Raw genomic sequence first — 23687 nt, forward strand, 5'->3', positions numbered from 1 at the left:
AGCTAAAGGAAGCCTGACTTTCTATCCCTCCGAATTATGAAATGCAGCAATGAATTCCATGAGTTTGCTATAACATTAGCGTAGCAAAATGTGCATGAGGGTGTGATGTAGAGGTGCTAGAAATAGCTTGTCACCAGTGGGGCACTAATGGAATACAACAGCCAGTTCTATGATGCCACTAAATGGCAGTATTTTGTGCTATCATTATACCTTATTAAAAACAGAGCAGGAGGTTGTCATGCAGAGGTGCTGCACATAGATTTGCAGTAGTGTGAATAGACAAAAGTACAATAGCCACGTTTAGGATGCCACTAGGTACACTGAGTGTTTGCTAGTATAATGGCTGAATTTAAAAAAGTTTGAGTGTGCAATGCAGGCAGACGTGCTGCAAATATCGTTCCAATAGTGTGAATAGACAAAAGTACAATAGCCACGTTATGGATGCCAGTAGGTACACTGAGTGTTTGCTAGTATAATGGCTGAGTTTAAAAAAGTTTGAGTGTGCAATGCAGGCAGACGTGCTGCAAATATCGTTCCAATAGTGTGAATAGACAAAAGTACAATAGCCACGTTATGGATGCCACTAGGTACACTGAGTGTTTGCTAGTATAATGGCTGAATTTAAAAAAGTTTGAGTGTGCAATGCAGGCAGACGTGCTGCAAATATGTTTACAATAGTGTGAATAGACAAAAGTCCAATAGCCACGTTTAGGATGCCACTAGGTACACAGAGTGTTTGCTAGTAAAATGGCTTAGTTTAAAAAAGTTGGAGTGTGCAATGCAGGCAGACGTGCTATGCAAATGTCTTTGCACTAGTGGGACTATAGCAAAGTCCAATAGCCACGTTTAGGATGCCACTAGGTACACTGAGTGTTTGCTAGTATAATGGCTTAGTTTAAAAAAGTTTGAGTGTGCAATGCAGGCAGACGTGCTCTGCAAATGTCTTTGCACTAGTGGGACTATAGCAAAGTCCAATAGCCACGTTTAGGATGCCACTAGGTACACTGACTGTTTGCTAGTATAATGGCTTAGTTAAAAAGAGTTGGAGTCTGCAATGCAGGCAGACGTGCTCTGCAAATGTCTTTGCACTAGTGGGACTATAGCAAAGTCCAATAGCCACGTTTAGGATGCCACTAGGTACACTGAGTGTTTGCTAGTATAATGGCTTAGTTTAAAAAAGTTGGAGTGTGCAATGCAGGCAGACGTGCTCTGCAAATGTCTTTGCACTAGTGGGACTATAGCAAAGTCCAATAGCCACGTTTAGGATGCCACTAGGTACACTGAGTGTTTGCTAGTATAATGGCTTAGTTATAATGAGTTGGAGTGTGCAGAGGACAAGAGGGTACAGTGGCAGGATTGTGGTGCTCTGAGTAGAGGAATGGAAGCCTGCCTTTCTATTCCCTCCTAATGGTGAAATGCAGGGAGGAAATCCCTGACCTTGGCTACACAGACGCTGGCGCTGTTTTCAGGACCTGTCACCTATGGCTCTCTGACCCTGCCGGTTTGAGCCCTTAAAAGGACTGCTATAAAGTGCTCTCCCTAAGCTGTCTAACGCTGTGTATGCAGCGCATACAGCTGTATCGGCGATAGGACTCAGGAGGACGGAGCTGCGACAGTGATGTCTGACACCAAAGACGCAGAAGGCAGATAATGGCGTCCTGGAAGAAAATGTCCGGTTTTATAATGCAGGGACATGTGACATGGACATCCTATCACACATGCCGTTGCTTCTCTGGCTCAAAGTCCACTTAGCTGCGTGTGTGTCTGTGATTGGCTGACATGCTGGCCCGCCCCACAAGACGCGCGCGCTTAGGGAAGGAAGACAAGAAAAAAAAAAAAAAAATGGCGATCGCCATTATAGAAACAGCAGTGATCTGAAGGCGCTGTTCACGCACACTATACACTGAAATGTCATAATAGTGTGATTCACAGAGTGACTTACACTATTACAGCAGAAACCAAGCTAGGATTTAGCTGTTTTTTTGCTGCTAGAACCGTTCTCGAACGTTTCTAGAACTATCCAGCTTTTGCAAAAAGCTCGAGTTCTAGTTCGATCTAGAACATGCCCCAAAATCACTCGAGCCTAGAACTGGAGAACCACGAACCATGAACCGCGCTCAACTCTACTCATTATTCTACGTGGAAATCTACGTAGGGGCCACTATACTATATGAAACGCTATGTGGGGCCTATTATACTATATGGAGGGCTATTTAAGGTCCATTACACTACATGGCAAGCTATGTGGGGCCTGTTTTACTACATGAAAGGCTCTGTGGGGGACAAATATTTGAAAGGCTATGTGAGGGTCATTACAATATTTGGAGAGCTGCTATGTAGGGGCCATTATACTATGTGGAGGGCTATATGGGGACATTATACTATCTGTCATTATACTGTTTACAGAGCTATCAGGAGGGCCATTTAACTGTTTGCAGGGCTATTTGGGGGCCATTATACTGTTTGCCGAGCTATGCAGGGGACCATTATACTGTTTGCAGGGCTATGTGGGGGCCATTATACTAGTTGCAGGGCTATGTTGGGGGGGTCTTTATACTTTTTGGAGAGCTTTGTGGTGGGCTATTATACTGCAGGACTATGTTGGAGCTATTGTACTATTTGGAGAGCTAGCCGGAGCCATTATACTATATGTGAGGAATTGAACAGTGGAGAGGATTGTGTTGGGTCCATCATATTGTGTGGAGAGTTTCTGAGGGTCTTTATAGTGTTTGGAGGGCTATCTACGGGGGACATAAATCTGATTGCAGGGCTATGTGAGGGCCATTATACTGTTTGGAGGGCAATGTGGTGAATAATTATACTGTTTGAAGTGCATTATACTTTTTGCATGCCTATGTGTTGAGCTATTATACTGCTTGGAGGGCTATTGGGGGCTATTGTACAGTGTGGAGGCTTGTGTTGGAGTCATCATAATGTATGGATGCCATTATACTGTGTGTAAGGCTACTTTCACACTTCTGTTTTTTTGCATCAGTCACAATCCGTTTTATGACTGATGGGACGGATGCGTCGCAGATTGTTGTAAAACTGATGCAACGGATACAGTAAAAAAACGGATCCGTCATATGTTTTTTTTGTTCCGTGTGAAAGGTCATTTGGTATGGAAAATCTATGTGAAGCCATCCGAGGGGAGAGAGGAGAGGGAGAGACAGACAGACAGACAGACAGACAGACATTCTAACCAGAAAGGAATTTACACATCTGAGCATGCTCAGTTGCTTAAAGACGGATCCATCGCCGGAATCCAACATTTGACGGATTCCGACGGATTCCGCTGTGCATAAGCTTCCATTATAACACACGACGGATGCCAACGCATCCATCGTTGTCAGTTTTTTCGCCGCACAGAAAAAACGTTACATTCAGCATTGCTTCCACCTGACGGTCAGTCACTCTACGACTGATCTGTCGCACGGTGGATGCAACGCAGGGCCATCAGTCGCAATCCGTTGTTAATAGATGTCTATGGAGAAAAACTGAATCCTGCAAAATATTTTGAAGGATACCGTATTTACTCAAGGCGATGGATTGTGACTGATACAAAAAGATGGAAGTGAGAAAGCAGCCTAAAGGCCCCGTCACACACAGAGATAAATCTTTGGCAGATCTGTGGTTGAAGTGAAATCATGGACATACTGTTCCATTTGTACACAGCCACAAACCTGGCACTGATTGTCCACAATTTCACTGCAACCACAGATCTGCCGCAGATTTATCTGTGTGTGACAGGGCCTTAAGGCTGTGTGAGGGCCATCAAATTGTTTGGAGGGCTGTGTTGGAACCATAGTTGCGGTATCATACTGTGTTGGAATGACCATACTTTTCAGCCAGGGGGTGGTGCAGTATGGTCATAGTTGTGTGTGTGTGTGTGTGTGTGTGTAGGTTACTCTGGAGTATCTACTGTGTTTAAAGTGGCACTTTTGCTGCCATCATACTTATTGGGGGCAATAAAAGGGGAATCTGGGGTCTTGAATAGAAGAAAATTAATTTGTAAGGGTTACATAGTTGCGACATATGCTCCCCTGTGACCCTGACAAATTTATATATATTTTATGTGGAGGGGCCCCACAAATGATTAAGGCTAGTTTCACACTTGCGTTGAATGGCATCCGTTGCATTGCGTTGTGTGACGGATGCAACGGATGCGTTGCATATAGTGGCACAACGGATGCAACGAGTCGTACAAAACAACGGAATCTGCCTTTTTTTACAGTTTTATCGGCGGCAGACATCGTGAACGATCGGCTGATCACCCGGCTGCCGGGCGCCCAGCTGATCGCTCTCAAAAGCTGGCTGCCGGGCAATTAGCTGATCGCTCTCAAAAACCGGCCTCCAGGCGATCAGCTGATCGTTCTCAAAAGCCGGGCGATCAGCTGATCGCTCTCAAAAGCCCAGCAATCAGCTGATCGCTCTCAAAAGCCGGGTGATCAGCTGAGCACTCTCAAAAGCCAGCCGCCGGGCGATCAGCTGATCGTTCGGCCACCGAGAGACAAATCAAAGTTTCTGTGATTAAAAAAAAAAAGATGAGCATGCGCAGTGAAAAAATAAAGGATTCCGCCGCTCAAAAAACGCTACATGTTGCGTTCCCTCTGCCCGACGGTCACTGACGGTCACCCACAAAACATCTGATGTGCCACAGAACGGATGCAACGCAAGACCATCCGTTGCAATCCGCCCTTAATAGAAGCCTATGAGGAATAAACGGATTCCTGCAACGGTTACCGTAATTCCTCAGGGCTGCGGTTTGCAGCAGATGCCGTTCAACGCAAGTGTGAAACTAGCCCTACTCCTTCCAAGAACTAAAAAAGGACCGGGGGCATTCATTACATGTGGAGGAAAGCTAATCCTGCAACTACATAAGAAAAGGTTCTTTACAGATAGAGTGTGAAGCCCTGGCAAAACCAGGTTGTCACAGAGACTGCACAGATCTTCCAGATGCAGGACACCATCCTCCTTGGCATACCACCAACCCACACCCAGGTATATAAAACCAGCCAGTAAAGCCTAGTCACCCCCCCCATGACAATAGGGACACACCAGTGGGCAGGACCAGGTGGATGGGAGCGCCCACCTAGTGGTCCTGAGGTGTCAGGGGAGGGAACACAACAGATTAGTCTGGAACAGAGAGAGAATAGTACTGACAGTTGAAGTGAAAGGAGTGTGGAGCGACAGCGGAGTCAGTGGTTGGGGCCCCTGGACTACTGACTAGGTGGCAGACAGCAAACAGGACCACAGGCAACGGAGATCCGGTCGCGGGAGACCTTAAGTGGACCGGGGCAGGGTTGTAGCCCGCCGGTGCCGACAGCGGGAATCCGGTCTGGAGGCCGTGCACAGATGGGGTGCCTGGACCCTAGGGCGAGGAAGGTTTCAAGCCCTTTGTTAATTAGCCAGCCGGGAACAAGATTCTATTTCTTGTCCCACCAGCAAGCCCAGAGAGCGAAACGGAAGCCCAACGCGGGGGATAGGGTGTCCGCCAGAACCCACAGAGATCCCAAGGGTCAAATTTCGCTGCCCACATCTCCCAACATACAGAGCTACCGGGAGTGGACTTCCACCATTTCAAGCGGAGATGTCCTGTTAAAGACAAAACCACAGTGCAGGAGGAAGGGACCCCTGTTTGCTGTACCAGGGTGTGGGACCCGAATACAACCGCCGGAGGTTACCGGTCACTGGCAATTTGGTTTACTACTGGATTCCTTGGAACTGTGAGTACACCACCCTTGCCCGGTCCAGCCCTGCCTGACACTCTCCGCAGCATACCACCCCGTACACCTGGGCCCCGGGATAACACCTCCCCTACCCGTGGAGGGGATACCATCCTGCTGCCCCACTCTATCAGCCCCGGGCATCCCATATCCAGGCAACGGCGGTGTTACCAACTCTCACTGCAACCCACGGGTGGCGTCACTGACAAACTTTTCCACTGTAAATACACCCTTCCTAGGGTTGTGAGGACGAATGGCTGCACGAGCCCGGTCTGGCTGCCACTCGAGCCACAGTAAGGAACCCGGATCCGAACACCACCTTGCAGTGGTCTGGCCCCCATCCGCAACAACCCGAAATTGGCGTCAGGAACAGGATACTTACCCCATCCACTAACCTGGGTCAAGTGCGCCTTTCCTGGACTGTTAACCCGTGAAACGCTGAAATTTTTGGACTGCCGCCATCTTACCCACCATTCTTGCCACCAAAAACAACAACTTCGCCATCTTCTTCCCTGAAAAGAGCGCAAAATCTGAAGCCCCACCCCCTAAGAATGCGGGCGGAACACGGTGATCCCCAGAGCAGGAAGTTGAAAAGGACAGTGAGTCTCGGGAGATTGCTGTTGAAAACCAAGGGGGAGGGCAGGAAAAGCGGCATGTGACCAGAGAAGATAAAGTGCAGGGACACCAGGACTCTGCAGAAACTCGTTCCTGGACACCAAGCGGCAAGATGTCCCAGCAGCCTGGTAAGCAGCGCGCGGAGAGCCCCGTTCCCGGAACCGCAGAGTGGATTGAGGAACAGACGGAGAGGATGTGCCGGAGGATCCAGGCACAAGCCCACTTCATCTTGGTGAGGGGGACGACGGAGATGAAGGGCCTGGCTGCAGCTGTCTGGGCGCGCAAGATGGAGATGGCCTCGGAGAAGCGGGTAAGCAGTGACCCACACCCCTATGTTCCCCAGGAACCGGCCGGCTCGGCTGAGGGGTCCGGTCTGCCCCCGTCCGCCATGTCGCCTCCCTCGTTGCCCATGTCCGCAGCCAACACCCCGACCGACCCCTTGCCTTGACCAGTGGCAGCGGAACCCGTATCATCTGCGGAGGAGACCCAATAACTGGGACCTGGGCCTTGCATTCACCACCACCTCGGCACCCGTTCCGGCTCCGAGCCAGGCCACAACCTCGATGACATCTCGTCCGGCCCCGAGCCAGGCTGCAACCCCGATGACATGTCATCCGGCCCTGAGCCAGGCCGCAACCCCAATGACACCTTCCCCGGCACCGAGTCTGGCCGCACTGGTGATGATGTCAGCTCCGACTATCCGCCTGGCCGCAACTGAGGCGGCACCCGACCTAAAGTCTACCCCAGCGGCAGAGCCAGCCACTCCCAAGCATCCCGTCCTGGTTGAGGAGCAGCCGGAGTGTACCTGCAGGGAAGTGGAGCAGGCCACTGATCGGTGGGGCCCACGGCAGTACGTGAGGCCGGTTGTAGCCAGCGCCGAGGGCATCCGAGTTGGCCTGGCTCCTGAGCCGAGGGCCGGAGGCCTAGTCTACTACTGACTAGGTGGCAGACGGCAAACAGGACCACAGGCGACGGAGACCTTAAGTGGACCAGGGCAGGGTTGTAGCCTGCCGATGCCAACAGCGGGAATCCGGTCCGGAGGCCGTGCACAGATGGGGTACCTGGACCCTAGGGTGAGGAAGGTTTCAAGCCCCTTGTCAATTAGCCAATTAGCCAGCCGGGGACAAGATTCTATTTCTTGTCCCACCAGCAAGCCCAGAGAGCGAAACGGAAGCCCAACGCAGGGGATAGGGTGTCCGCCAGAACCCATAGAGATCCCAAGGGTCAGATTTCGCTGGCCACATCTCCCAACATACAGAGTTACCGGGAGTGGACTTCCACCATTTCAAGCGGAGTTGTCCTGTTGAAGACAAAAACACTGAGTGCAGGAGGAAGGGACCTCTGTTTTCTGTACCAGGGTGTGGGACCCGAATACAACTGCCGGAGGTTACCGGTCACTGGCAATTTGGTTTACTACTGGACTCTGTGAATTTCCTTGGAACTGTGAGTACACCACCCTTGCCCGGTCCAGCCCTGCATGACACTATCCGCAGCATACCACCCCGTACACCTGGGCCCCAGGACAACACCTCCCCTACCCGTTGAGGGGATACCATCCTGCTGCCCCACTCCATCAGCCCCGGGCGTCCCATATCCAGGCAGCGGCGGTGTTACCAACTCTCACTGCAACCCACGGGTGGTGTCACTGACAAACATTTCACCTGTAAATACACCCTTCCTAGGGTTGTGAAGACGGACGGCTGCACGAGCCCGGGTCTGGCTGCCACTCAAGCCACAGTAACGAACCCAGATCCAAGCACCCCCTTGCAGTGGTCTGGCCCCCATCCGCAACAAGAGTAGTCACACTGTGGAATGTCTTACTTGTCTTCAAGAGGTAGTAATAGAAGATACTATATAACTTTTAAAAAGGGCTAAATAATTAGATGCTTTTCTTATAATAAATGGGATTGAGAGTTTTAAATAATCCAGTGATAATCTATAACTGGTGAAGAAAGGTGGAACTTCATGGACCTACAAGTGCATCTCAATAAATTAAAATATCATCAACAAGTTAATTTATTTCAGTAATTCAATACAAAAAGGAAAGCGCATATATTATATAGAGTCGTTAAGCTGGGTTCACACATAGCGACAACGATAACGACGTCGCTGTTACGTCACAATTTTCTGTGACGTAACAGCGACCTAGTAAGTCGCTGTTATGATCGCTGCTTAGCTGTCAAACACAGCAGAAGCAGCAGCGATCATAACGTCGCTACTTGTGCAGAGAGCAGGGAGCCGCGCACACTGCTTAGCGCTGGCTCCCTGCTCTCCTAGCTACAGTACACATTGGGTTAATTACACGATGTGTACTGCAGCTACATGTGCAGGGAGCAGCGCACACTGCTTAGCGCTGGCTCCCTGCACTCCTAGCTACAGTACACATCGGGTTAATTAACCCGATGTGTACTGCAGCTACATGTGCAGAGAGCAGAGAGCCAGCACTGGCAGCGTGAGAGCGGCGGAGGCTGGTAACGAAGGTAAATATCGGGTAACCACCTTGGTTACCCGATGTTTACCCTGGTTACAGCTTACCACAGGCTGCCAGATGCCGGCTCCTGCTCTCTGCTCGCTCAATTTCGTCGCTCTCTCGCTGTCACACACAGCGATGTGTGCTTATCAGCGGGAGAGCAACAATAAAAAAACGAACCAGGGCTGTGTGTAACGAGCAGCGATCTCACAGCAGGGGCCAGATCGCTGCTCAGTGTCACACACAGCGAGATCGCTAATGAGGTCACTGCTGCGTCACAAAAAACGTGACTCAGCAGCGATCTCACTGTGTGTGAAGCACCCCTTACACACAAAGTGATCTATTTCAAGTGTTTATTTCTGTTTTATTTCTGTTGATGTTTATGGCTTACAGCCAATGAAAACTCCAAAGTCATTATCTCAGAAAATTAGAATACTATATAAGACCAACTGAATATGATTTTAAAAGCAGAAATGTTGGCCTAATGAAAAGTCTGTACAGTTACTGCATCAATGCGGCGTGGCATAGAAGCGATCAGCCTGTGACACTGCTGAGGTGTTATGGAAGCCCAGGTTGCTTTGATAGCAGCCTTCAGCTCGTCTGCATTGTTGGGTCTGGTGTCTCTCATCTTCCTCTTGACAATACTCAATAGATTCTGTATGGGGTTTAGGTCAGGTGAGTGTTCTGGCCAATTCATGCAAAAGGAGCCCTGACCAAGTATTGAGTGCATTTATTGTACAGACTTTTCAGTAGACCACCAAATAGATAAGAAAAAAACGCCACATTTTTTTTTTTAAATATATATCATTTTATTATAAATAAAAAAATAAAAACTTTATTATAATAAAAAGTTCAAAACAATATAAAAAATTGAATATTAAATTACTTTCCCCTTCCACATGGGCATCAATCAATATGCTTGATCAGTCAAAAATTATTTCAGAGGTTCAATGTTAATAACCACAACTATAGTTAATACACATTATTCATACCCCCTGAGGTAATTATTTACTCTTTATTCTTTTATTTGGTGGCACGAGGTATATTTCTAGCATATGTGACTCACACTTTATTATTGGATTTGATCAGTGAGTGATTCAGGTCTGAAGTTCGTTTGTTCATTTTTTCTGTTCTGTGGTCCCCTATTGTTATTCCACTGGGGCTTAATATTGTGTATGAAATATAGGTTGTGGTTATTAACATTGAACCTCTGAAATTATTTTTGACTGATCAAGCATATTGATTGATGCCCATGTGGAAGGGGAAAGTAATTTAATATTCAATTTTTGATATTGTTTTGACCTTTCTATTTATCAAATTTACCCTTCTACATGGTAGTCAATTAAAAATGTTATCTTGTTGCCACCTTGTGTCCAAAATTGGCCTGACATGTTTCTAAATATTTTTTGGCCTGAAGAATTTATTTGAATTGGACAGTTTAGGATATAATTTTTCTATGTACTTACTTTAATTGTCTTTGGGATTCAATCTCTGCACTTCTCCTATATAGTTTCAATGTGTTTTACTGTTTATAATAAAATTATATATATTTAAAAAAAAAATTGGAGTTTTTTTTCATTGGTTTCGTTGTCTTAAGCAAACTCATGATATTTTTTTTTTTGGCAGAATATTGTGGCTTTAGACTTTTCAGTAGGCGCCAACATTTCTGAGTTTAAAATAATTTTTTCAATTGGTCTTATATAATATTCTAATTTCCTGAGATAATGACTTTGGGTTTTCATTGGCTGTAAAGGGGGCTTTACACGCTACGATATCGTTAATAATTTATCGTCGGGGTCACGTTGTTTGTGACGCACATCCGGCGTCATTAACGATATCGCAGCGTGTGACACTTATGTGTGACCTAAAACGATCGCAAAAGCGGCCAAAATCGTTTGCCGTAGAGAGGTCGTCCTAAAACAAAAAATCGTTCTCTTCTAATTAGCGATGTTGTTCCTCATTCCTGCGGCACCATACATTGCTATGTGACACCGCAGGAGCGAGGAACATCTCCTTACCTGCCTCCACCGCCAATGCGGAAGGAAGGAGGTGGGCGGGATGTTACGTCCCGCTCATCTCCGGCCCTCCGCTTCTATTGGACGCCTGCCGTGTGACGTCGCTGTGACGCCGCACCACCCGCCCCCTTAGAAAGGAGGCGGATCGCCGGCCAGAGCGACGTCGCAGGACAGGTAAGTCCGTGTGATGGGGTAAGTGGCGTTGTGCGCGATGGGCAGCAATTTGTCCGTGACGCACAACCGACGGGGGCGGGTACGATCGCTTGCGATCTCGCTAGCAAGATTGCAGCGTGTAAAGCCCGCTTTAGCCATAATCATCAACAGTAACAGAAATAAACACTTGAAATAGATCACTCTGTAATAACGCTATATAATATATGTGCTTCCCTTTTTGTATTGAATTACTGAAATACATTTTTTGATGATATTCTAATTTATTGAGATGCACATGTATCTCTGTCTACAATCCCTGACAGTGGCATATAAATTATGCTATTGCCACTACATGCATAAATCTCTGTACATGCATAACTCTCAGCAATCATGGGGAGGCCAGGGTCAAGCTTAAAAAAGAACGCTTGCAGGCAATCAAAACGTGTTGCGTTTATTATGGATATTTGGTTTAAATCAAGTTTTATTAAGTCTCTCATAAATAAGATAAAACATAGACTTCTCGTCGGACTATTATGAACATTCAAATCAAAGGTCACAAAACAGATAAGAATACTAAAAGCATTGAGAGAACCATGAAATGTATACAGACCAAGAAAAAGAAGTCAGAGAAGAAGATGTTGAAAGGGGAAGAGAAAACAGAAGGGAAGAGATGGATTTCGAAAGAAGGAATAAGAGAAAGGAGAAGAAAATTAGGGAATCCTTCAGGAATGGCTGCCCCTCATCCCATCACCTACTGTAGACGCCTCATGCAGAAGGATCTAAACCCATTTCGTTTGACCAGGCCACAAGATCTGGAGAGTCTTTAAGCAAGATCCAAGGTGTCCATTATTATGGATTTTTAATCATGTTCTAATAAATTTTGGAATTTTATGAAGCTGAATATTTTTTCCCCTATTTCTTTGTTTGATCAGCCTGTGAAATTTTCTTCTAATGACAGCTCTCTGCATCGGTATGGGTCTGGGGTTAGAGTCTTCTTCTGATCCTCCGCTTGCCTCCTACGTATCTATGACAGGTTGCTGATTATTAAGTCACCTGCCTCCGTCTCAAAATTTACTGCCACTATCACTAGGTTGAGCGGGTGTGCACACTGTGACTCATGGCCAGTCTTCATATTTTTAATAAAATAGCGCCAGAGGTGGTTCATGCACAAATCGAGATTTCGGATCAATGACTTCTTCATTTGGCCGAAATCTCTATATGATATCTATTGAAAGTTTATTGCTCCTGGATGTAAGTATCCTGGGGATCTGATATTCATGATGGGGCAACCCTTTTGTGTTTTTTTTTAAATTACCTGATTCATATAGAATTAAAAAGAATGATCATACCTGAGCTGGTATACCCATCTTCCGTAACTCCACATTCTTTCTTCCAATCTTCTACAATTATTGAAGATGTCAGATCAGTAAACATTGTCAGAGGACATGATGAATTGCAGCCCGGCAAGGTGAGCAAGTAGGGGTCTACCGTTGAGTCATTTCTGTAGTACATTTCAATGTTGTATTTCCTGGAGATTTTAATGAAAAATATTTTGATACTCATGTAGCATAAATGCAGAGTTTTTTCTGCAGGTGTCTGCACCTTATCACACAAAAAAAATTTCTTTATTGCATTTTTGCTTTGTTTTTTCTTCCTGCATTTTCGGTTCTATTTGTGCGTTTTTGGTACAGATTTCAAGCAATGTTTTTTTAAAGTGTTTCTTGTTTGTACAGAAAAATTTTGATTCTGTACTTCAAGATGCAACTGTATTTTTCCATGCGTTTTTTTTCATGCTCCCATAGAAGCGAATAAAGTAAAAGAGCGCAAAAAATGCACAGTTTAGCAGTGTCTTTCGAGGCACAGAGGCCATGAGTGTTTATGAAATCACATTTACTTTGCTTGGACAGTCAGGCTGAGTTTTAAGCGCTTCCTATTTTTGTTGCATCAAAAATACAGAGTGTAAGGCTATGTGCCCACGTTGCGTCGAGGTAGTTGCAGTTCTAAATGCATGCTCTGTCAGAAATGTTTTTTGCCAAAATTGATTTTGACCACAAAAACGCTATAAATACGCTTGCGTTTTTACCGCATTATGGCCGTGTTTTTACCGTGATTTACATGCTTTTTCATTGCTTAAAGTCAGATGCGTTTTGATGACAAATATACTGCTAAATAAAGTTTTAACATTCAAACACTATGAAAAAATGGAAAAATTGCTAACAAATATCAAGATTATAATCATAAATAAAATAGCTGATTTTATTAAAATGATAAATGTTTGTTAATATTTATGTATAAAATAACGTTAAAATTAATGTTTTTCTTAATTTTAATTGTTGGACTATGTGTGTGCAAAGGGACATATCATGCCTTTAATATAATGTCAAAAACGCAGGCAATACATTGTCAAAAACGCTTGTTTTCTGCATCCAAAAAGCATGTAAAACGCTAGGATTTTGATGTAGAATGCATTTTGCATCTTCTCATTGAATCTAATGTTATCAAAACGCAGCTCAACTGGCAAAAACAATTGACATGCTGCTTCTTTAAACGCTGAGTTTTTGCCCAAAAATATGAAAATTAAAAGCAGCGTTTTGAACTGCAAAGTGCGCACAAGAAATCCCTATTTCCCATAGACTTTGCTTGGAAATCAAAACGCATGCATTTTGGCATTAAAACGGTGCAGTTGAAAACGCTGCGGAAATGCAGGTAAAAACGCAACGTGGGCACATAGCCTTAGGCTGTGTTAGTATGTAAATGTTGAAATTTCTGCAGCGATTTGACAGCACATGTGCGCTTGAAATCGCTGCAGAAACACTGCGTAATGGATGCAGTGTTTCAGCAAAATAAATGCCGATTTCATGCGCTATTGCTGCTGCCCCCACCATAGACAGAGTGGGAGCTGCATCCAAAGCGCACAAATTAATTGACATGCTGCTTTTTTGTTCGCACGGATTTGTGTCAAAATTTTGGCATCCAAATCGCTGCGTTCAAAAAAGCATCGTGCGCATGTATCATGCACAATCTTCATAGATTGTGCTGGGGATGCAGAACGCATGCATTTACGCTGCAGTGCAATACGCAGCGTAAAAGCATGCAATTACGCAACGTGCGCACGATCCCTTAGGCTATGTGAGCAAACTTTTATGATGCTTTTTTGGGTGCAGTTTTGTCACAAATCTGCATGCCTATCCTTATAGCAGCAAAATCAATGAGAATTCTGAAGTACAGTGCACATGTTGCTAATTTTTCCCTTCCAGATTTGGTGCAGAAAATAAACTACAGCATGTAAATTCATTGTGTTTTTGCCAACTTTTTTTTTAGCCCAAATGCATGAAAAATGCACCAAAATTGTGGCAAAAAAACACAACAAACTCGCTTTTTTCAACGTTTCAGCTAGGAGATGCAAACTTGGTATAGACATTTTCTGTAATGTGCGCACATAGCCTTACAGTTCTAGCAAAATGAATCGGATTTATAAAAATCTCATGTCCACTGTGCTTTTTTAAGGCTGTGTAAACTGACCAGGGGCGCATTTTTGAAATTCACAACATGTCAATTTCTTTTGTTGGTACGTTGTGTTTTATGTGCAATAGAATTTCATTCGCTGTGAAAACTCTGCAGGTAGAAAACACATATGTACTTTTAGTGTGTTTCTGCTGTGGAAATGCACTAAAAACGCATGTAATCCACACCTAAGTACATCAATAAAGGTTTGTCAAGGCCAAATACCAGGAAGTAATTAAAACAAAGCAGATTTATTTAATCATGACATACCCCCCCCAAAGAAAACGAAACCACAGCGTCAAAACACATTTGGGCAAAAATATGTAAGTACAAACATGGTTAACAATCACTGGCAGTGCAAGAGTTAAAGGGAATTTGTCAGCTGTTTTTTGCTACCTCATCTAAAAGCAGCATGATGTAGGCATAGAGATTCTGAATCTAACGATGTATCACTTAGATTACTGGTTGCAGCTGTTCTGACACAATCAGAATTTTTAAATTTAGTCATGTAGCAAAGCTGAGAGAGCTGTCCCCACCCACACCAGGCTCTCTATAGAGATTATACATTGACAGTGAGGTGTAAATCAGAGGAGGGGACGTGCCGGACTGCTGTGCGCATGACATTGTAGTCAGAGCAATGATAAGTCCTCCTGGTTAAATAAACATGGCAAATAAACAACAGATCGGACCTTAGCAAGACAGGCATTGCTGGATTCTCTGTGTTAACCCTTGCAGCATGCTGTCTTCAGCTTACATAGCAAAAATGTGCTGACAGATTCCCTTTAAGAAAATATCTATTTAAGAAATATATAAATACTGGTGTGGTATGACCATTAGGTGGCCTCAACACATAGGCACAAGACTCACACATTCATCACATAACCCAATAGCACAATGTGAAAAAAGGTTTGTATAAGAACAGCAATAAAGAGCAAAGTAACCATGTACACATGTAAAGTGACAAAGGCTTAGGCTACTTTCACACTTGCGTTGGACGGCTTCCGTTTCTATCCGCAGCCTTGAGGAATTTTCGGTAACCGTTGCAGGAAACCGTTATATTCCTCATAGACTTCTGTTAGCTACGGATAGCAACGGATGGTCTTGCATTGCAGCCGCCCTGCGGCGCATCAGTTGTTTTGACGCTGAGCGTCAGTGACCGTCGGGCGGATGGAATGCTGCATGTAGCGTTTTTCTGTACTTCAAAAAAACGCAACCTGCATGATTCCGTCGGCGTCCGTTGTTTTTATAATGGACGCCTATGGTGGCGGTTTCCGTTAGAATCCGTCATTTGACGGATTCCGTTAACGCATCCGTATTTACACAACTGTGCATGCTCAGATGTGTAAAGTCAAGGAAAAAAAACCTATAACGGATTGCGTTATTTTGTACGATCCGTAGCATCCGTTGTGCCACTATATGCAACGCATCCGTTGCATCCGTCACACAATGCAATGCTACGGATCCCGTCCAATGCAAGTGTGAAACTAGCCTTACCTATATAGTAAAGTGTCAGTAGTCCCAAACTATTTTAAATAATAGCTTTAAACACAGCAGATTCTTTGCACAAAAAATATGTAGCCGAAAAAATAGCATTTAAGCTATGCGGGAACATGCCCTAAATCAGTATTGGTATGTAGAACATTGTGAAATTTTCATTTCATGTCTTCTAACCCCTAAAGATGGGACCTCATTATTCAGGGCTATCTTTGCAGATTATCAGTGGGTCCTCGCGAGGATGCCTATCCTATTCATAGAGTCAGCCCTGCTTCTGATCATGAGCAGAAAATAAATCTGAGAGCAATTAAGAGCACACATTTCTTTTGTGTTAAACATTTCATAGGCAGTTATTATGAGATGACTTTTCAGGCTGCGTTCTCACAATTCGTATGTGGTGAGCTTTTGATGATGCAGATTTTCTGTAGGATTTCTTCCCCTATTAGCTGGATTAGGTTTCTTACATTATATTAGTGATTGCTTTTTTCCATGTGTTTTTGTTTCTGCAATTCTTGTCTCTTTTTGGTGTGTCATGTTTTAAATTAAACTTCTTTTTTCCATACTTTCTGATATGCCGTTTTCACAATATTTTATTGATATAGTGCTGATTACCTGTGTTTTCAGTGCGTTTCTGCAGAGAAAATGCACTGCAAGCGCATATTAGTTTTTTGTGTGGATTTTCCACCTCTAATATATTTCTATAGGTAAAATCCACACATAAAACTCAGCAACTTGCAAGACAAATTGAGAGAGAGAAAAAAAGCACAGTGGGCATTAAATTTGTATAAATCCCATCTATTTTACTGGAACTGTAAGAGACTGCGTTTTTTTACGTAGCATCAAAAACGTATCGTGGGAATGCCTTGAAATCATTTTCTTTTTTGCTGCATTGCTATTTTTGTGGCAAATTTATCAGTGTTTTTCAATGTTTGATAAATTTGATGCATCTTAAGAGATGACATTACTGTTGAGAAATGGTACTCTAGTTTTTATGCTACCTCTTAGTGGAGTGAGTTTATGACATTTTGTAGAACTTTTCAAAAAAAATATGTCTCATTTGATAAATCCTGTTCAGGAAAGTGGAGAAAGCTGTATTAAATTGTGAAAGTCACACATTTTTGGGTAAAAAAACTGGTGCAGAAATTTTGATTCACTCTACCTAATAAATAGCTTGTACTTTACTGCTGTACACCACTTCTTTCCCCGTGTGTGTTATGGGTCTTATTAGCTTTAATATGTGTAAGTTTGGCCTCTAACACATCATGTTTGGGAGATTTGCCCTACTGTAAGACCCCAAACTAACTTCAAGAATGCCAACCCATTGATATGTTGTAGCGATAGTTTTCACAAATATGAACAGTCTTATTTTTTGTTACCTACCCATCATCCGCTTCATAAAGCTCAAAAATATGACATGCGGCATAAGGAGCCAGCTTTCCATTGGAGACATTCAGAGCCATCTGGAGAGCAGCTATGGTGGTGTCATGCTGGGAGACAGAAATATGGATTGCTTAAGAATATTTATTTGGACGTATCAATTCTAATAAATGCTTGTGTTCTATATTATTATTTATTATTATAGTGCTTTATCCCCCATTTAGTCCATATAAGACTATCATTTCTGATTGGACAATTTCAAAGTGCATAGAGACACTCCCCCAACTAGTACCACCCTGTTGTCTACTTATTCATTAATTTCTAGGATTAATAACAGACAAACAGCAGAGTGCAGAGAAAGAAGAAAATATGGTCCCGAATGGTTACCTTACATAATATACTAAGTATTTACTCTAAAACTAGAGCGGTGACAAGTGAAAGAATTTGCAGGTCCCAGCCCAGTAGCCTTATCATTATCCTGTGGCTGTTCGAGCCCTGGGAACCATACTCTACCTCCCAGCATCCATAGCTCTTCTTCTGATTAGCTGGCCTGGCACGACGTCACAAGGCTGGCTAATCAAAAGAGCCAGGGATGCTGTTTGCAGGGCTTCCAGTCAACAGTCAGAGATTCCTGACCTGGCCACTAGGCCAGGAGCTGCAAATCGATTTGTACCATCCCTAGTGACAAGTCTTCTGTAACACATTAATGACCAAAACACCTTTTTATCATGCTCATTAATGGGCAAAAACCATCTGTGCGACCTCCTGTCATGCAACTTCTCTCTCCCCGTCATCAGACATCTAAGTAATTAAGTCACAGCACTCATTTCCTGTTAATTACTTATATGTCTGTCTGAAGGTGGTACACTTTCACCTGTAAAGGAGCAAGTAGCTTCTCTCAAACACACATTATTAGACTGCAAAGGGCCCATACACTGTTCGTGCCATTCTTGGTCTATCTTCCCTAACGTTACAGGTACTAGATTCTGTGATTGGAGGTTGATCCAGGATCTAGTCTGATTACTGTATGTGACATCAGGAAGAAATGTATTCCTGATTATGGGACATTTTGTATCTGTTTTATTCCTTCCTCTGGATCAACACGTTAGGATTATATATTTATGGACTTGGAGTCTTTTTTCCTTTCAACCTAACCTGCAACCCTTCAACCAACGTAACCATCATTTTAATTTTTATTTCATAAATCAATAGTACACATGAAAAGAAACAATTTATAATCTACAGCTGATGTTAACTCCAAAGGTATTACCTCAATTGCCACCACACCAGGGCAATCGGGAAGAGCTAGGTAAAGCGCCAGAATCGGCACATCTAATGGATACGCCACTTCTGGGAAGGCTGCAGTCTGCTATTTTTAGGCTAGGAAGGGCAAAATAATCATGAGCCTTCCCACCCTGATAATACCAGCACCCAGCTGTCTGCTTTACCTTTGCTGCTTATCAAAAATAGGGGAACCCCACACTATTTTTTTTAAAAAAAAGTTATTTATTTAAATAAGAAAAGCATGGGATCCCCTCTATTTTTGATAACCAGCCAAGTTAAAACTGAAAGCTGAGGGTTGTAGCTTGAAGTTGTCTGTTTATCAGAAATAGACCAGAGCCCACGTTATTTTTTAATTTCTTTTTAAATCTTTCCTGTTCACAGCAGCAGACAGGCAACTTCTGCATGTGATAAAGCTTGTTGATTGGCTTCAATGCAGCCTTTGAACAAATTTTGTTAACATACAAATAGTGATCAAACCAAATACTGACCTCGGACACAGTCTTTTTTTTAAAAATCCATATTTGGGTTCAAGCACAGGACACCAGGTGTCCAGTACAAACCCCAAACTTTACCGATCTGGTTCACTCATCCCTACTCTTAATGAATAAGGAGTATCTGATGAGTGGCATGTGCCTCTGTGTGTGCTTTACCACAAATATTACCATACTCCAATCCCTGCTGGAGTAAGAAGTAATGAACGCTACCGCTTGTCTTGAATTTGATGAACGGTGGTCGTCATGCTTCTGTCCCACCCTAACTCCAGTCACTTTTCAGAGCTGTGCTAATATGGCGTGAGAATGTGAAAAGTCACAAAATTTTAGCATAGTACCAAAATGTTAAGACTTTTTAAAGCTTTCCATGTCAGAAACTATATGGAAAAGCTTTGATGAATCAGGCCCTCAGTGTACACATACCCTTCCATATAAAGTGTGTTACTAATAATTGCTATAATAAAATAAAACTAGAAAGAATCGTTAACCTACCCCAGAATACATGATTAGCTTTAGATTGCTGGACGGTTCATTTGCAGCATATGTTATATTTTTTAAAATAGAACCCACAAGCACACCTACAAATAATCAAAATATTAATGATTCATATAATAATAATAATAATAATCACATACTGTTTATAACAATAAACATACTTATTGAAGGGTATATATAGGTTTTATGGCCTATACATTTGTAATATTTTCTTTATTTGTAGCTTAAGGGCTTGTTCACAAATCTTAACTCTGCCTTGTTTTTTTTTTACCTCTGTAATTTTGATGTGTAAAAAAAATACAGCTTTATTCAGTACAAAAAGAGTGAATTAAATTCCTGAAATCTTATGCACATGTTGCTTATTTTTTCCTTACGGATTTGAACCATCAAATATAGTATAGTATTATATGTATATTTTACAAATCTGCAGCATATCAATTCTTTCAGCGTTTTTCAAGCATTTGAATGGATAGGAAAAATGTGAAAAAATGCATGCAGAAAAACGGCTATTTTATGCAGCATTTTCCCCACCAACACTCTGTTTTTTGCTACAGAAAAATTGGCTGCAAATGCTCAATGTGTGCACATAGCTTAAGAGAGTATTCCCATATTTATGGCATTTTGACAAGATGTCTCTTCAGAACAAGGCTCCTTCATGAATGACCAGGAATGCAGAGGTAACACTCCACGTGCAGTTCTTGCCATTGATCTCTATCTGTGCACCCCCAATGGAACAACCCATTTGCAACTTTTTTTTAATTGCTGTCCAACTGTCAATAACTGATTAAGAAAAAGACTGATGACACATCCTATCTTTCTAATGTGAACAGGTGCAAACTGAATATGAAACATAGTAACAAAAAGGAGACAGTTGCACACTGCAGTGCTAAGATATGTAGAACAATGAATATGGGAATATAGACATGCATAACTGCTACAAAAACACATGTAAGAATTAAGATACTGAGCACACAAAAATTTGGCCAGATTTTGTGAGCCCAACAGCCAGTGGCAAGGCGACCTCATTTTTGTCGCTCATTTTTATCGCCTTTTGATTAAGACTATCCCCTTGTCTACTAAGCCCAGCATAAGCAGGAATTTGAATGAATAAGTTCTACTTAAGCTGGAGTTATATCATGGCGACTTTGGCCGCAACACAGGTTATGCTGCCAAAGATCACTCTGTGCAGCTGCTACATCACAGTGCAATGAAGATGATTGTAGAAGCATTGCAACCTCTAAGGTACCGCAAAATGGCAAAAAGCCAATTCCAGTGAGATTTTTTTGCACATTGGGAAAGCTGTCACTCATTGGTGGGGGTGAGGTTATACAGAGCTCATGAATAAGGAGGACTACATGGCAGCAGGTTTTCCAGTCCTCTAGCAATAATCTCCTGCTGATAAAACAAAGACTTTTTTAAAAACTACTGCAATCAACCGAGTAAGTGTCAGACTGCTGGAATCAGGGTTTCTGCATTATGCTGGTCTAAAATTAATGGGCAAAACCCTAGTGACAGATTCGGTTTACAAACAAAATATATTGTATTGTATTTATACACTTGCATTGAATTGTGGTGTTAGCTAAAAAAATCATATGCTACAAGTAAATTCTTGCTATTTTGGTTGGATGCTGCTTACTTTGAAAATGAGTTTGTGCATCAGGTGTAACATGCTTCTCTATGTTTGCACGGCTGCTTTATTTTGTTATTCTTTACTGCTAATTTATAAAGGGGTTGTCCAAGTTTGGCACAAAAGTCTGCATTATTCTAGGTGACTGCAGACTTGTGAATCCTTACAGTGCACAGTTTGCGCTGTCAGGATTCTCTAGTGAGATCGGGCAGTCTTGTGACCGCAAGTATTTTGTGATATATATGTATATGCGATATGCATACTTTCAGTCACATTCCCACTAGACATGTGTGGCCTCTCTTAATTCACTTGTATTGAGCAAGGCCGCGCATGTCTAGTTGGAATGTGACATATTGCGCACTTGCGGAAACATGACAACCCATTTCTGTGTTCGCCACCCTAGAATCCTGACAGTGCACACTGTTTTCACAAGTATGCAGTCACATACAGTGCCTAAAGTCTTTCGTGGAAAATTCCTTTAAGGACTCCACAAGTCATGTCACCCGCTGCTAACCAACAGTGTATTGTGCTTTGTTGTGACAGCATAAGATTTTACATACCATGACTTTATGGTACTGATTGATCACTTGAATTTTTTCAGTCACTTTTCTTTTTTGTCTTTTGTTGTTTGTTACCTTTTTTTTTTCTTCAAATTACTCAAGCTGGCGCATGCGGTTCTTGAATTTTGTGCAAAAAAACCCTTTATTTTTGTTTGTCTTTAACCTTTTATTCGCTAAAAAGTCGTTTGTATTGCAAAATACTGCAAAATTGATTCAAAATATCTGAAGTTAATAATTTCACTGAAAGTGACTTAAGTACATTTGATCAAAAATGTATCAATTTTTTAAAAAGATTAAATTGATGAATCAGCCGAAAATCCCAGATCACTCACAATGACGAATATATGAAAAAAACAGGCAAAGACAGAAAATACACTTAAAAGAATAATAAGGAAAAAAAAAATAGACGTAAAAGAGGCGCAAATGCAAATGTGAATTGGGCCCTACGTGTTGCAGAAGTTCTATCAGTCCAATTACGCCTACAATCCACTTTAGCCTGGAATATAGCAGATAGATCAGAATAAAAAGATAACTTACTACAAAACATGCTATGAATTACACTGGTATTATAGATCTGGTCAAACCAGAAAATAAAATATACAACTAAATGACTTCAATAGAATATCAAGCAAACTTACCTCCTTGTAGCCTGGATTTCTCATGCTGCTTGTACACTCCATACAGACTGGACATGCCAATATCAGATAGCTTCAACAGTTTATCCAGGACATCTGGGGTTGCCCACTCTGGCAGAGTATAATTGTGACTTCTCTGCAATAAATAGACACCAATGTATGTACAGTTTATTTTAGCAACGCCTCATTCATACTGATAATTGTAAACCAGAACCACAACATTGTTCTTTATTAGAGCCTGTATTTTAGAATGTATTTTCCCTTGAAGGGCTTAAAACAGTAGATCTAAGGGTCACCTGAGAGAATGAATTGGACGAGTGCAATGAGAGATTTTCTCACATTGCACTTGGCCTAATGTTACTCAATGATGAAGGTCAGATCTGAGAGCTTTTCCTCAACTGTAATCTGGCTGAGGAAAAAAATTGCAGCATGGCAGCGTTTCTCAGACCATGAGCACCTATACAAGTCTATGGGTGCATGTGAAACGTCGGACTGCACTTGGATGACACCAGAGTGCAGTCTGATATATGTCGAGACAGGCAATAGAAAAGAAGGAGAAATTAATTTTTCCATCTTTTTCTCACCTGTGATCCGATTCCTGCATGTGAAGGAAGTGGATCACAGTGAATGACACTCAGATCACGCTCACAGCACAGTTTGATCCGAGTGTCATTAGCATATCACATCTGATGCTCTGGCATCTCGCAATATGCTACTGTGACCCTGGCCTTGGGACAAGGTTTCCTGTTGAGCACGTCGTACAGTCAAAATATCTACACATGAAAATCTGAAGATGCAAATACCTTCAATTCCATTACCTCTCTATTCTGCACTTTCATTATGGAATACAAAGTGTGTATGAAGCCACAGCTAAAAATGTAGCAGGTCGTGTCATCTTTTTTTTTATTTTGGGTAAAAATCAAACACCTTTAACATTTATTTATTTTTATTTTTATTTTCACTAGTCATAAACAATAAAAAAAATTAAACAAGAATTTTCACAATTTCCACTGTGTACCAGAAGAGGGAGCTAATGAACAACGCAGTAAATCAGTTGCTGACTTGATCTCATCACTTCTGCTAATTTTATATTTTGCTCCCCATGTAGATGTGTAAAAAAGAGGGAGTACATTTATTCAATAACACTGAAGTGCTATTTGTCATGCCTCGGGTTCGGGACTCAATCCGGTGACCTTATGCTGCATGGCTAGTTTTCTTTCCTGCTGAGCCACAGCCTAGTC

The 23687-nt window shown here is 42.7% G+C and overlaps 1 protein-coding gene across 1 annotated transcript in view; it reads right to left on the minus strand.

Annotated features, from left to right (window-relative positions):
- The window catches only part of ACP3 (acid phosphatase 3), a 124725-nt gene that overhangs the window by 12466 nt on the left and 88572 nt on the right, over window positions 1–23687 (minus strand). Inside the window, exons 7-10 of the mRNA XM_075315204.1 lie at window positions 22450–22582; window positions 19622–19707; window positions 17358–17464; window positions 12329–12507 (exon numbers count right to left, since the gene is read on the minus strand). Coding sequence (XP_075171319.1) covers window positions 12329–12507; window positions 17358–17464; window positions 19622–19707; window positions 22450–22582 — 505 coding nt within the window. The remainder of the gene's footprint in view (window positions 1–12328; window positions 12508–17357; window positions 17465–19621; window positions 19708–22449; window positions 22583–23687) is intronic.

This window comes from Anomaloglossus baeobatrachus, chromosome 6 (assembly GCF_048569485.1).
Source record: "Anomaloglossus baeobatrachus isolate aAnoBae1 chromosome 6, aAnoBae1.hap1, whole genome shotgun sequence".
In the NCBI taxonomy this organism is placed as follows: domain Eukaryota; kingdom Metazoa; phylum Chordata; class Amphibia; order Anura; family Aromobatidae; genus Anomaloglossus; species Anomaloglossus baeobatrachus.